Source organism: Zalophus californianus, chromosome 5 (assembly GCF_009762305.2).
Source record: "Zalophus californianus isolate mZalCal1 chromosome 5, mZalCal1.pri.v2, whole genome shotgun sequence".
Lineage (NCBI taxonomy): Eukaryota > Metazoa > Chordata > Mammalia > Carnivora > Otariidae > Zalophus > Zalophus californianus.
Genome location: NC_045599.1, coordinates 105,716,284 through 105,729,395, shown reverse-complemented (window position 1 = coordinate 105,729,395; position 13,112 = coordinate 105,716,284). Strand labels below are relative to the sequence as shown.

At 38.1% G+C, this 13,112-nt stretch overlaps 1 protein-coding gene across 4 annotated transcripts in view; it reads right to left on the bottom strand.

Annotated features, from left to right (window-relative positions):
- CLINT1 (clathrin interactor 1) overlaps positions 1–9,041 on the bottom strand; it is a 59,084-nt gene extending 50,043 nt beyond the window's left edge. For 3 of the 4 annotated variants that reach the window (XM_035727629.1, XM_035727631.1, XM_035727632.1), the window contains exon 1: positions 8,800–9,040. In XM_035727629.1, coding sequence (XP_035583522.1) covers positions 8,800–8,840 — 41 coding nt within the window. In that variant the 5' untranslated portion in view covers positions 8,841–9,040. Of the gene's footprint in view, positions 1–8,799 lie in introns of all 4 variants that reach the window. The other variant, XM_035727630.1, reaches the window with a different exon arrangement.
- Between the last annotated feature and the right edge of the window lie 4,071 nt (positions 9,042–13,112).

Below are 13,112 nucleotides of genomic sequence, written 5' to 3'. Positions count from 1 at the left end.
GCCATTTGGGAGCAGGTTCTTATCAGCGAGACTACATTGTTATTTGACCAGTTTCAGATTTTGCACTTCATGTTTGATACCTTATTCAGCCTCATCTTCCTTTCAGGCAAATATACTTAAAAAAAAAAAAAAGTATCTCAGGATGTACCTCTTTCATGAAGCTTTTGCTATCTTGTTCTTTTTATTCTCTAAATTTCAACAGTATTTATACATCCTGTACCCCAAATTCAGATATCATACCATCTTGTATTATTCTCTATTTCTTTTTCATATGCTTTTCATGTACATCTGCTTGACAGATCATATGCTGCCACTGGAACCATAAGGTCTCTCTCTCATCTTATACAGTACTCCACAGGGCTCATGGCAGATATTTAATGAGCACTCAGTGAAGGACCTTTATAAAGGACGGTCAAGATTAATAAGGGTATCAGTAATGTATTTTTAGTTACTGCATAACATTTAAATACAACCTATGCCAAAAACATAGTACTTGGATAAGTATATAATGGACTATGGAATATATTCCTAAATGCTCAAACTGAAGAAAAATTGGGAAAGGTGGGCATAAATCACAGATTAATGTAACATAGTACTACAAACACAGCAAAGATCACAATCTAAAGATCAAAGGATTATGTGAAACTTATTAAAGTTGTGGAAGCTGGTTAGAAGACTACTAATTCTGAAGCACATAATATAGTTCATAAATGTTAACACTTTCTAGGATTAAGTAGTGAGTACCTTCACTACAATAGCTAAGATTTTTTGTACCTACACTAACATCTGTTTGCTTCCCTTCTGCTGAGGGGCATCCAACTTACAGACATTATTCAAAGGACTGCAAGAGTCCAGAAAGTTTTTTTTTATGACAGGTACATACGGGGGAAAAAACTCACTGAATTTGGTTCAGAAACTTAAGAATTATAAATTTCTTTCAAAGTAATTTTTAATTAGTATTAAGGTATACACTGGTAACTCACCCTTATTATAGTAAAATAAAGCATTTTTTAAAAATAATGTCTTGTAAAAGTTAGCAAAAACTGTTAAATATATGTCCTGAAAGCAGACATCTAGATTTAAATCTAGACTCTATTTTCTAGATGTGTTTCTTTGGGCAAGTGCCTGGACTTCTCTGTGGCCCATTTCCTCAGCAATAAATTGAAGATGATAATAATGTTGTTACAATTGTTCTTGGCATATGGCAAATGTTAAATAACTATCAGCTTTTATTAAAAATACCTGGACTTAGTCAATCAGAGAAAGACATGTATCATATGACCTCACTGATATGAGGAATTCTTAATCTCAGGAAACAAACTGAGGGTTGCTGGAGGGGTGGGGGGTGGGAGGGATGGGGTGGCTGGGTGATAGACATTGGGGAGGGTATGTGCTATGGTGAGCACTGTGAATTGTGCAAGACTGTTGAATCACAGATCTGTACTTCTGAAACAAATAATGCAACATATGTTAAGAAAAAAGAAAAAGAAGAAGATAGCAGGAGGGGAAGAATGAAGGGGAGTAAGTCGGAGGGGGAGACGAACCATGAGAGACGATGGACTCTGAAAAACAAACTGAGGGTTCTAGAGGGGAGGAGGGTGGGGGGATGTGTTAGCCTGGTGATGGGTATTAAAGAGGGCACAGTCTGTGTGGAGCACTGGGTGTTATGCACAAACAATGAATCATGGAACACTACATCAAGAACTAATGATGTAATGTATGGTGATTAACATAACAATAAAAAATTAAAAATAAAATAAAGAAAAATACCTGGACTTAGATTTCCTCGGTAATATTTACTGGCTTATTCAATTTAATATATTCAAAAATATTTGTTGAGCACCTACTCTATGTCATACACTGTTCTAAGAGTTAATAATACAGCAGTAAAACAAAACAAAGTCCCTCCCTTTAAGGAGTTTAATCCCAGAGGTAGCAGAAGAATACATGTAAATAAAGGAAGGAGAGGGGAAAAGAGGTAGGTGAATGCATGCTATTTTATATAGGGAGAAACAGTGGTGGAAGATGAGGTCATAGGGGGCAGATCAAGTACAGGCTGGGAGCCAGTGAGATAAGTGACTGAAGAGAGCTCTGAGGCAGATCTGATTTAGTATTTTTATTTATTTATTTTATTTTTTAATTAAAGATTTATTTATTTGAGAGAGTGAGAATGAGAGAGAGAGAGTACATGAGGGGGGGGAGGGTCAGAGGGAGAAGCAGGCTCCTCGCTGAGCAGGGAGCCCGATGTGCGACTCGATCCCAGGACTTGATCCCGGGACTCCGGGATCATGACCTGAGCCGAAGGCAGTCGCTTAACCAACTGAGCCACGCAGGTGCCCTGATTTAGTATTTTTAAAGAATCACTAGGGCTATGTGGAAAGCAGGGTACAGGGTTAAAATTTTTATTTGGCTTCATGAGAAGTGAGCCACACTTCAAAAGCCCATTCAATACCAAATGTATAAAAATAAGCCAAACACATTAAACTAAAGTATTATTTAACCATTGTGGTTTAATTACAAATAAAAAGTTTTAATCATACAACCTTAAGATGAAGAATGAATATGAGAAAAGTCAATAGAAAAAAACCGTCAGCATATTTATTTGCACTGTTCTCCAATGATTTGCTAAAAATACATAAAAACAAATGGCAAGAGAAAGAAGAAATTGAATTTTCAATGCATGTATTTTTTCTATTTAAAAAATTTAATGCTATCTAGATGAGAATTTTTTTAAAGATTTTTATTCATTTGAGAGAGAGAGAGAGAGAGAGAGAGTGCACACGCATGAGCCAGGGGAGGGCAGAGGGAGAGGGAGAGGGAGAAGCAGACTCCCCACTGAGCAGGGAGGCCAATGAAGCTTGATCCCAGGACTCTGGGATCATGACCTGAGCTGAAGGCAGACACATAACCGGAATAAGCCACCCTGGCGCCCCTAGATGAGAATTTTTGAGTGAAACATTTCAAAAGCATACATACACATTTATCACATAGTGGTGAATTTATGTGGAAGTTAAAATTATTTACATTTGAATTATGTAGAACCTATTCTAAGAATTTAGAAACTAAACAAAATTCACGTCAAAAGACATTCTAAATGGCAAACTGTACTTTCCTTAAGTACAAATCATGCCTATTGTTGCACATTAACAAAATTACTCATATCTAATAGTTCATTAGCTAAATCTATCCATGAGTCATAAATAGCTATAAATTGGTTCAATATGGGAATACATTATGTTCTTTTACCTGTATTTAATTTTCAGGCTAAAGAGCTCTGGTAAGCCAAAAAAACTTCTTGCTAAGTTGGGAGAATGGGTTGAATAATTGGAAAGCCCCTTCTGCAATGTGCTTTCCTTGTATATATTGCTCATCTATTGTCAGAGATCACAAATTTGATATATTTTAGAGGATTCTTTTTCTTGATACTGTTCGGTTTCTTTAAGAATAAACCATCAACTTCAATTTGCCTTAAAAAAATAAATCATTTTACATTTTAGGAGGAAAGTTTACATTAGCCCTATCTTTAAAACCTTGAGAAAATACAAAACAAACTGAAGAAAAACTAGAAGATGGAAATTACAATATGTCTTCCCAAAGACTCTCTTCCCCAACATGTCTTTTTAAAGAATTACTTCTGTAATATGCTTCACAATATTAAAATAAAAGCATTTATAACTTGGTGAAAACAACACATGGCACATGTAGTACAGATACTTATATGAGTTTTCCTTTATGTAGGTTAAGCTGTCCATTCAGATGAAGAGCTTTATGAAAGAGTGCCCACTGAAAATAATGATTCATGGATTAAGACACAGTTCTTACATACTTGTAAATAATGTAGTCTGACAATATTTCCTTTATTCTTTTAAACACTATATTCTTTTGATTTTTTCTGTTATGAATTATTTTCTGTATTAAAGATTACATAATAACAATAGGCATTTCAAAGAGTTTATTTTATGTCAGATAATATGCTAGGTGTTTCACATGAATTTAACCCTCACAAGAGGGTTAAAATAATAACCCTGTAAAATAAAATAACCCTGTAAAATAAATATCATCTCCACTTCCTAGGTAGAAAAATGTAGAGATATTGTTCCAATCCCCAAGACCACTGCTTCTTAGTAGTGGACCCAAGATTTTAATCCAGTTCTGATCTCTAAACCAAACTGCTTCACAGATCCATTAAATATCACCTGGTATAGGAGGATAATGTGTTTTGCTAGCAAATTACTATAAAAACAGATGGATGGACAAACACATATAAGTAGACTAAACAAGGAAAGCTTATGAATTGACACCTTAAAAAAGGATAAAAGAATAAACAGTTAAATATGTTGTCCCAGAATATTAAGTAATGTCAGCTGAGGCTAAAAGGAGTTAACTCATTGTATATAAGAGCTACTACAAATACTAATAAAAATGTACTTTTTAATAGCTAGATATATCTTAATATGAAAGATAAAACAGTAAAATTTCTTTAAGATTAAGATGTTATTTAAGCTGCCTATACTCTTTCTTCTTAAAAGAAATATTAAGTAAACATTAGAAATAAGTAAGAAAATAATACAAGAGCATAGAGAAAGTTTCAACTGTGGAAACATACTGTAAAAACTAGGAGTACTAGTAAGGGGTATTTAAAATTTTAAAAAAGCCAAGTACTTTTAGTGGATATATCAGTAAACAGATGAAAAACTACTTGTAAACTAACACCAGGGCTCAGAAAAACGTAAGAGGCAACTAAGTGATTTTTTAAACGCATTCTGACACTAGTACTAAACAGGCTAATTTAAACTACAGAAATGCTGGCAGAAGATAAATTAAACCTTCTTTGGAATTAAATTCTTAATATCTTCTTATAACCACTTACTAGAAGAGAAGGAGGATAATTAATTATTTCAGCAATAACAATTATCTGTAATTGGTTCCCAAAAAGTTGATATGGGAAGACTAAAAAGCTGACAATTATGTTTGCTTTCAAATTCTAAGAAGCACACGGAACAGAGATTTATTGGTAAGATAGAGAAAATAAGGGGGAAACCATCTGCGGACTAAAAGGCAAAACTGATGATAAGTTCAAATTGTAGCATATTTGTAATGTCAAGTTTCTTGAAGGCAGGTATTATACTTTTCAAATTCAGAACATACAGTACTACGCCAAAAAAATAATAAATGTATTATCTGTTGAAATAACAGAATGAACTATTTTCTATAAAAGCCAAAAGTTCTCCCTTTGGGGTCAAGACTAGAACAGTAGTTTCTGTAGCTCTATTACATGAGCTAAAAATGCACATAACACCAACAAAAATTAACTTATGGGGGAAAATGCAAGCTATGCTTAAGAAAATAACCTAAAATGGACTATCTATAGCAGTTACCTTTCTATAGGAGTTAGCCAGCACTATGTGAATCACTATCATAAAAAGAGTAAGGACCACTAATGAAACAGATTTACCATTAATATTGCTCCCTGAGATCAAAGAGGAGGATTAGCTGGGCTTGAATAATAAGCAGCAGTTGCGATCTACTACTATCACGTCCCATTCACTACATTTCCAAAATTTGGAGGAAAAAAAGACCAGAACTGCAGCAGCTTTCAATTTATACCATGTATGGGATGACAAAATATAAAAGTATCCAATTTTATTACAAGAAGACAGGTCACACAATAGTGGTCAAGCTAGTCCTAGTTTGTAAGAGTGGTGCCACTTATCCTTTCCTGCCACTGCTGTCTTTTATGCAACTTGAGCACAAGTGGGAGGAAACTGGTCCTCTAAGCTCTGGCTGGCCTATGACTTTATCTGCTTTTCCTCAGTGTTCTGCAAAACAAGCCATTTAATACTACCAGGAGGTGCAACAATTGTGGAAAATATCTCCAGGTCTTTAAATTCTCAAAAACCAATATTTGAAATACATCATTATACTTCAGAATTGCCACCATACTTAATCTAACTGTAGCTCCAGGGAACACATTCTGAAAAGTACATTTTTCTTTCTGAAGTAAACCTCACTGGGTAGGGATATATGCTAAATAAAGTCCTAGCTCTCCTAAGTTATGGGTTGCACTTATTTACTGCATAAAGCATTTAAATATAACATTTATTGATTACCACTTAAAAAAAATTCCCTTTTCAGCCGAAACTGTCTCTGAAGGATAATGTCATTCCAAAATTTATCTGCTATTATGAAATACTGGTTCCGTTTCTTTCCCGCTGATGGAAATTCATGTCTCCAAAGAGCCAGTGAAGTTGGAAACAGTCTTTCTCTACCCCAGCCCATTTTACAGATAAGTAATCTATAATCTGGACATTTATATGATTCTCTCTAAAATTAGACATATGGCTAGCTTAAAAGGCAGTATCAGAATCTGAACCCAGGTCTCCAAAACCCCTAACTAGTGCACTTAATCCAAATTCTCTGAGGAATCCTTAATCACTTTGTCATTTCTTCAAGTTCCCTCAATACTTTATCCCAATAATCAAGGTGTCCATTCTATGGATCTGTTTTTCCTCCATTATGGCATTTTAAGGTGAAGAGTCTAACTGAACACAGTGACACAGGTACTGGTTCTTATATTTTGAGGGAAGAATTTCTTCTCTCCTGCCAGTGAAAGATGAAAATTAAATCCTGAGTATTCATCAGTAAAATAACCTCACATCTTAACATCATATGTCAGACACCCACAAAAGCTTTAAAAAGTCCTTGGTGGCAACATTCTTATATGTTCTTGAATAACTTGGTTAAAGTCTGCATTCTAAAGTGGGTAGTAAAAAGGAAGACAGAAGTTCTTTTTCAACAACAGTTGTTCCATTATGACTTGATAACTACTTCCGTGGCAAATTTACCCTGAACACTTGAAGATTAGAAACAGGTGATAAAGGCAAACAATATGAACTGTACAAGAGCAGGAACATTGTCTTGATTTCCATCTCCTGAAAAATGTATATAGCCGCTGCAAATTTGTATCACAAACTTAGTCCTCTAAGATAACAAGATGTTTCTTAGTGGTTTTCTCTAACTTAGAAATAGTTTTGTAGAGACTTTTAGACTTTTAAAAACTATTTAAGCTGGTATCTAAGTCTTTGTATCATATATTAACAAAAACAACCAATGATCCAGTAGGGCATGCATGGTACCCATGAAAAAAAAATAAAAAAAATAAAAAACAACTAATGAACCTGGATCTGGAAAAGAACGATGATTTTATCTTTAGAAAGCAAAGGCCCTATAAATAGCAAAATAAGCCCAAAATAAATGTCTGAGGGCTTAATCATCAAATGAATAGTTGATAAAGGAAAACTGTTAAAGCAAATCACTTTTCAAACATGGTGCTTCTCTTTTAATGTTTATCTCCCTCTCAATGCAGAACACCTGCTAGTTATCAAAAGTATACTGATCTAAACATATTGTGTCAAGGGCTTCATATGTAAAGCCTTTAGCCCTTAATCCTTACAACACTGTAAGGTAGGTATCTATTATTATTTTCACACTGCACTAAGAAAACTAGGGCACTTAAAAGATTAAGTAACTTGCCAAGGTTAAACAGCTTGAACCCAGCTCTGCAGGTTCTGAAACCTATGTTTTTTAGACACTCTACTGCCTTGGTAGCACAGAAAATTTGAAAATATGGTCAAACTCTAAGTTCTATCTGATGCATTATCCAAGCCACTATAAATTGTGTGTGTGGTGGTTTTTTGTTGGTTTTTTTTTTGTTTTTTTTTTTTTTTTTTGCGTCAAGAAAGACTCATAGTTTGCCATCTACACTTCCTGATTTTAGGTTGGGTTGTTGTCACAAACGTTTTTGTTCACCACACATATTGCCTAATCACTAGAACCCAAAAGGAGTAAGACTGGTTAAATTCTTAAACTTTATTTCCTGCTGGCCTAGAAGAACTTACTTAACCATTGTTATGTCCGTTAAGTATTAAGGTTTTCTTAGTGTGTGAAACACTAAAGTTATCACTTAAGTCTTAAAGGAAATCATCTATGTTATTAGTCATTTTACCTGTCAGTGAAGTTAAGAGCAGATCAACAGGATATAAACCTGGGTTGTCTCCTTCTTTAGGGGAAATTTCTTAATGACTTGTTAATTAAACCAAATGGAACAACTGGCCCTCCCAAAATGAAGTGTGGTGGAAAAGGAAACAGAGGAAAAGAAGAATCACAGTAAATTACGTGGTGATCTACTTTCACTAGTGTTAGGAAAGCAAAGGATGAATCTCCTCTTGAGTAACTTCAGTCTGACCACAATGGCCACTTGTTACACCTACCACCCACTCCAACACTTCAGGTTCATTAGGAATTAAAAGAAACCCATAAAATAAAGTACACAACCCGACCAGGCCTAAGGTCTCCGCACCACACCCTCGGGAACACAGAGGGTCAGTGCACTGCGTCCCTCATCCCCAAGTGTTCGCAGCTACCCTGGAAGCAAAGCCTACAGCCTGGGGCCAAGAGAGTCCTTCGGCCAGGGCAGTGACCCAGCTCTAGACAACCCCGCCCCCTCCCCTGACCAAAGGGTCTATGCTTAAAGGAATGGAGAGAGGGGCAAGGTGAGAAAGGCCTGTTTAGGAGAGGAAGGGACTAACAGGATGTTCTGAAACGAGGAAGGGTCCCTTCTCAGCCTCGCCGGGCTGGACGAGCTCCGGGTCGGGGAGAGAGCCGGCCGCCGCCATGATGGGGCTGGCCGAGCCGGGGGGGGCGTGACGCGGGCGGCCCTGGGCGCGGGGCCAGCTCCCCTTCCCCCTTCTTCCCCTCCCCTGCGTGGGCCTCGGCCACAACTGACCCCCTGATACTCACGCTTTGTCCACCAGCTCCCGCACCTTCCACATGTTCAACATCGTGCCCCGCGCGGGCCGAGACACCGCCTCCCTCCCCTGTTCCCCACGGAACCCGGGACACTTCCGCGCCGGGGCAGATCCAGGCCGGGGTCGCCGCCGCCGCCCGCCGCCACGAATTCCCCCAGTTAGGTCCTTCTTTGGCCACAGCCGCGGCGCCGCCGGTGACACGTCGAGACGCGGGGGCAGAGGCGCTGCGTGGAGCGGAAGTGCCCGACTTTCCGCCCGCTGCGCGCGGGGCACGCCGGGACTTGTAGTTCTTTGCGCGCCTAGCGGACCAGTTAAACTGAGAGAGTTGGTGTGGTAAGTTTGGTACTATATTTGTCAGACTTTCCCAGTTCTGCGCACGCTTCCCCATGCCTCTGACCTTCGGAACCAGAAACTCTGGGTGATGGGGCCCAGCAATCTGTGCTTTAACGAATCCTCCGTGCTCAAGTGTCAGAAGTACTAGTATAAGAGCTAGCTTCACTCAAACTTTTCAAATGTAAATTATTGCTTCTCCCCAGAAACAGTCCACAGCGTGCTAGGATTTTGAACCTTCAAATTGAAAGGATTTTCTTGTAAAATAAGTCTTGTTAAAGTATTACCTGAGAAAGTACAGAATAAATCATGTGGGAACAGTCCGTAAAAAAGAGAAATATAAAGTATTGCTATGTTATTAATAATGATTATACAGAAATGTTACTGCTATATGTATTTGTATTCCACACTGACAGAAGCATCACTGTGTTTGGTTCCAAATATACTTCCTTCTTAGGGCCTGAATTTCCATACTGTAAATTGAAGAGTATTCTGTGTTCTAAAACTTATTCCACTCTTATTCTATGACACAGTGGTTTTATATTTAGACAGCTATCTAATATCCTCCTTAGATACTTCATCGTAAAACTCAGAAACTTAGTTCACACTCTGTAGGAAACTAGAAAGACAACACTAGGACATGTCCAGGAACTTGGCAGGTTTATGTTCTTAAGCATAGATATACACAGACTGCATTCAGTGTTTTATTGTAATGTCTGCTGTCACTTCATTTTTCACTTATTCATTTTTAAGAATGTTCATGTTAAAGCTGCAAGAAACCTTAAAATTCATTTGATCCAACTGCCTAAATTTTACGGTGCTTTTCATTCTATAAATATTGAGAATTTTCTGTGTGCCAGGAGTAGGGAATACAGCTGGGAAAAAGAACAACACGGCCTCAGCTCTCTAGGATCTTAAGGGTCTTTGGAGCAAATATAATAATCAAGGAAACATTTAAGATAATTGCAGATAGATAGTGGTTGAAGAAAACAGAAGATAATGTTATAGAGAATGATGTTAGAGGAAAATAACAGGGAGTATTTAGGGCCTCTTTGAGGACACTATATTTAAGTTAAATCTTGAATGATGAAAAGGAGCTGGCCATAAAAAAAGATCTGCAAGAAAAGAGTATCTGGTGAAGAGGAAGACTCTGATCCACAAGGGAGAAGTGAGATTGATTGCTGCTAGTTGTGATGCCTGTTAACAATGATCCTAAATCAAGAACCCAGAACTTCTGACCCCCTAATTCCTCAGGTCAAATCACCTTCGCATTGCATCCACTTAATTACTGGAAGCATTTTTGAAAGGGTTTCAATACAGCTTTGGGATTAAGGCCTGAGAGAAGCAAGTTGAAAGAATTGCCAGACAGAAAAGTATAAAAAGCAGAAATCAGGACAAAGCTCTCTCAAAGCTTTGTCAAGATAGGAGTGCTTGGGCAGACATAAAGTGAATTGGATTGGTGGGTGGGGAGAGGCAGGGAAAGATGAGAAGAGATAGGTAGAGAAATGGGGCTTTCAAATGAGAGGTTTGTTTCCTGTAGAAAGGACTGTCCAGCCCGAGATTCAAAGGATGGAATGTGGCCAGAGGAGATAAGAAAGAGAAACTACCTTGCATAAATGATAGCTCAGCAAGTTAACTTTCAAACAAGCAGGTCCAGGGTACACCCCAGAATGGGCCTGGTATAAAAATAACCACCTTCCCTGCCCTGGGCCTGTTTGTACATTCATAGCAATTCACAATCAGCATCACCAGAATTACCTAGAGAGTACAATGTCACTGTCTACTTTGCTTGTTTCAACACAAAGTTTGGAAGTGTCTAGACTTATTCCCGAGTTGTCATGCCAGGGCCTTCTAGAATTTAACACCAAAAAACCTGCCCGTCTACTTTTGATTCAAGAGAGTCCCTAATGGACTCAGAAGAACCAGACAAGGAGAGTTTGTTAAAAAGTGATCTCCAAAGACTAACCATTTGCATGTCAACAAAGTGTTCCATTTTTATCTTTTATCTTGCAAGTTTGGGAGCAGTTTCCATAGTAACTTCTTTGTGGCAATTTAAATGTGTCCATTGTAGAAAAATAAATGAGAAAATGCCCCAATCACCCCTCTTCAGGAAAACACATTTTTCACTAAATGAGCTGACACTTTGAGTAAGGCCAAACCAACACAAGGTTTGAAAGCAAATGTACTCAGATGTATGAGGCGCTGTTGTAGACTCTGGCTGCATATCTTCTGTGGTTGGCTCCCTGATGTTTCCTTCGGAGGATTTAATTCATGGTACACAGATGTGGCAACCATGGGGAGGTACAGCCCAAATCTCTCTTTAAGAGAACCAGTTGCAAGGAATGTGAATGGCTGACAGCTTCCAGTAGCCACTCCTCAGGGATCAACCACAGCATTGACATCAAGTCCACGCTCTCACTGGGCTACTCCTAGACAGTGAGTGAGCATGTTGGAGCCAGGCCATTTCTCCCCAGTGCAAAACTTCTGTACTGAGCAAGCATTGCCCTGGGCTCCCCATCAGCCTCGCCCAGAATTCCTCTGAGTTTCCTTGCAATCAGGGTGTCTTCCTACCCAATCTTCCTTTCTTCCTTCTCCCTTAACAGGTGTCAGAACTTCCTTGGAGTCTGAGGCTATCCCCACTTACTCTTGTTCCCTCTTCCCTCTATTCTTCACAGGTGTTTCCCCAGTTACTCTCTTACACTTCTAATTCCATCTTGGCTTCTGCTTCCTGCAGTAACCAAATTGACAAGACAGGCAAACAGTTCTACCTTGCTTTCAGTATTTGGCCCAATGAGTCCTGTTTCTGATTACACTTGACTGTTCCTCTCTAGAAGCTTAGATACTTTTCTAATCATATTATAAGAGTTGCCACAAGAGCCATGCGGATTATATATTGTACAACCCCAGGGGCACCATTTCTATGGACTACCATGAACTGCCAGACAATTAGCCACAGAAAGGAAGTATAAAGTAGTGGTTAAAAAGAGTAGATTCTAGATTCAGACAAACCTAGGCTCAAACTCTGCATCTGCTGTTCAGTGGCTTGGGCATTTTGGATAAGTTAGTTAAACCAGTATAACACAGTGATTATGAACTGGACTCCAGAGCCAGATTGCCTAGGTTTGAATCTTAATTTTACTACTTTCTAGCTGTGTGACCTTGGGAGAATTATTTGACACCTCTGTGATTCAGTTTTCTCATCATAATGGGGAATAATAGAAACCTATCATAAAGGCTTTTTCAGACAATTAAAAAAAGGTAATGTTTAAAAAAAATCTAGGACAGTACCATATGCAATTGTCAACAAGTATTTAGTAAAATCCTACTATGTTCCAGGCACTGTGCTAGGTGGTGGATATACAACTGTAGATAAAATCAGCAGAGTATACTGTAAATAGATGTAGTAGACATAATAAACTCAAAGCAAAATGCTGAGGAACAAATGAAATAACATATACAACTTACTTTACACTGCGTCCTACATGTAGGAAGTGCTCACTAAATTCTACCTCATTATTATCAACTCACTTTTCTTATGTGGATCTCAGCTTTTTTCCTTATAAACTGAAGGGTTGTTCTATCAGAGTACCCTAAACCTAGCCAAAGATCAGAAATTCCCAGACATCTTTAAAAATTTCAGGGTTTTTTTGTCCTGCCCCAGGAGTTCCTGATGTACTGTTGTATTATTTTCTATATTTTTGGTCACAAGTGACAGAAACTCAAAACTAGCTTAAGCAGGACACAGGAAACTGGGGAGTTCAGAGATAAAATTTGCCTCAGGAACTTAGCAAATACCGTCAGAACTCCCTTTCTGATGCTCATTTTCCTTTATTGCAAATAGGTTTCTCCTAGTTGGCAGGAAATAGGGCTACCACTCTGTGGAGAATGGGTTCCATTTTTTCAATTAGGCAACCAAGAGGGAAGAGACACTTTTATCTTTCATCCACCGAGTCTAATAACACAGGGAAGGACTCT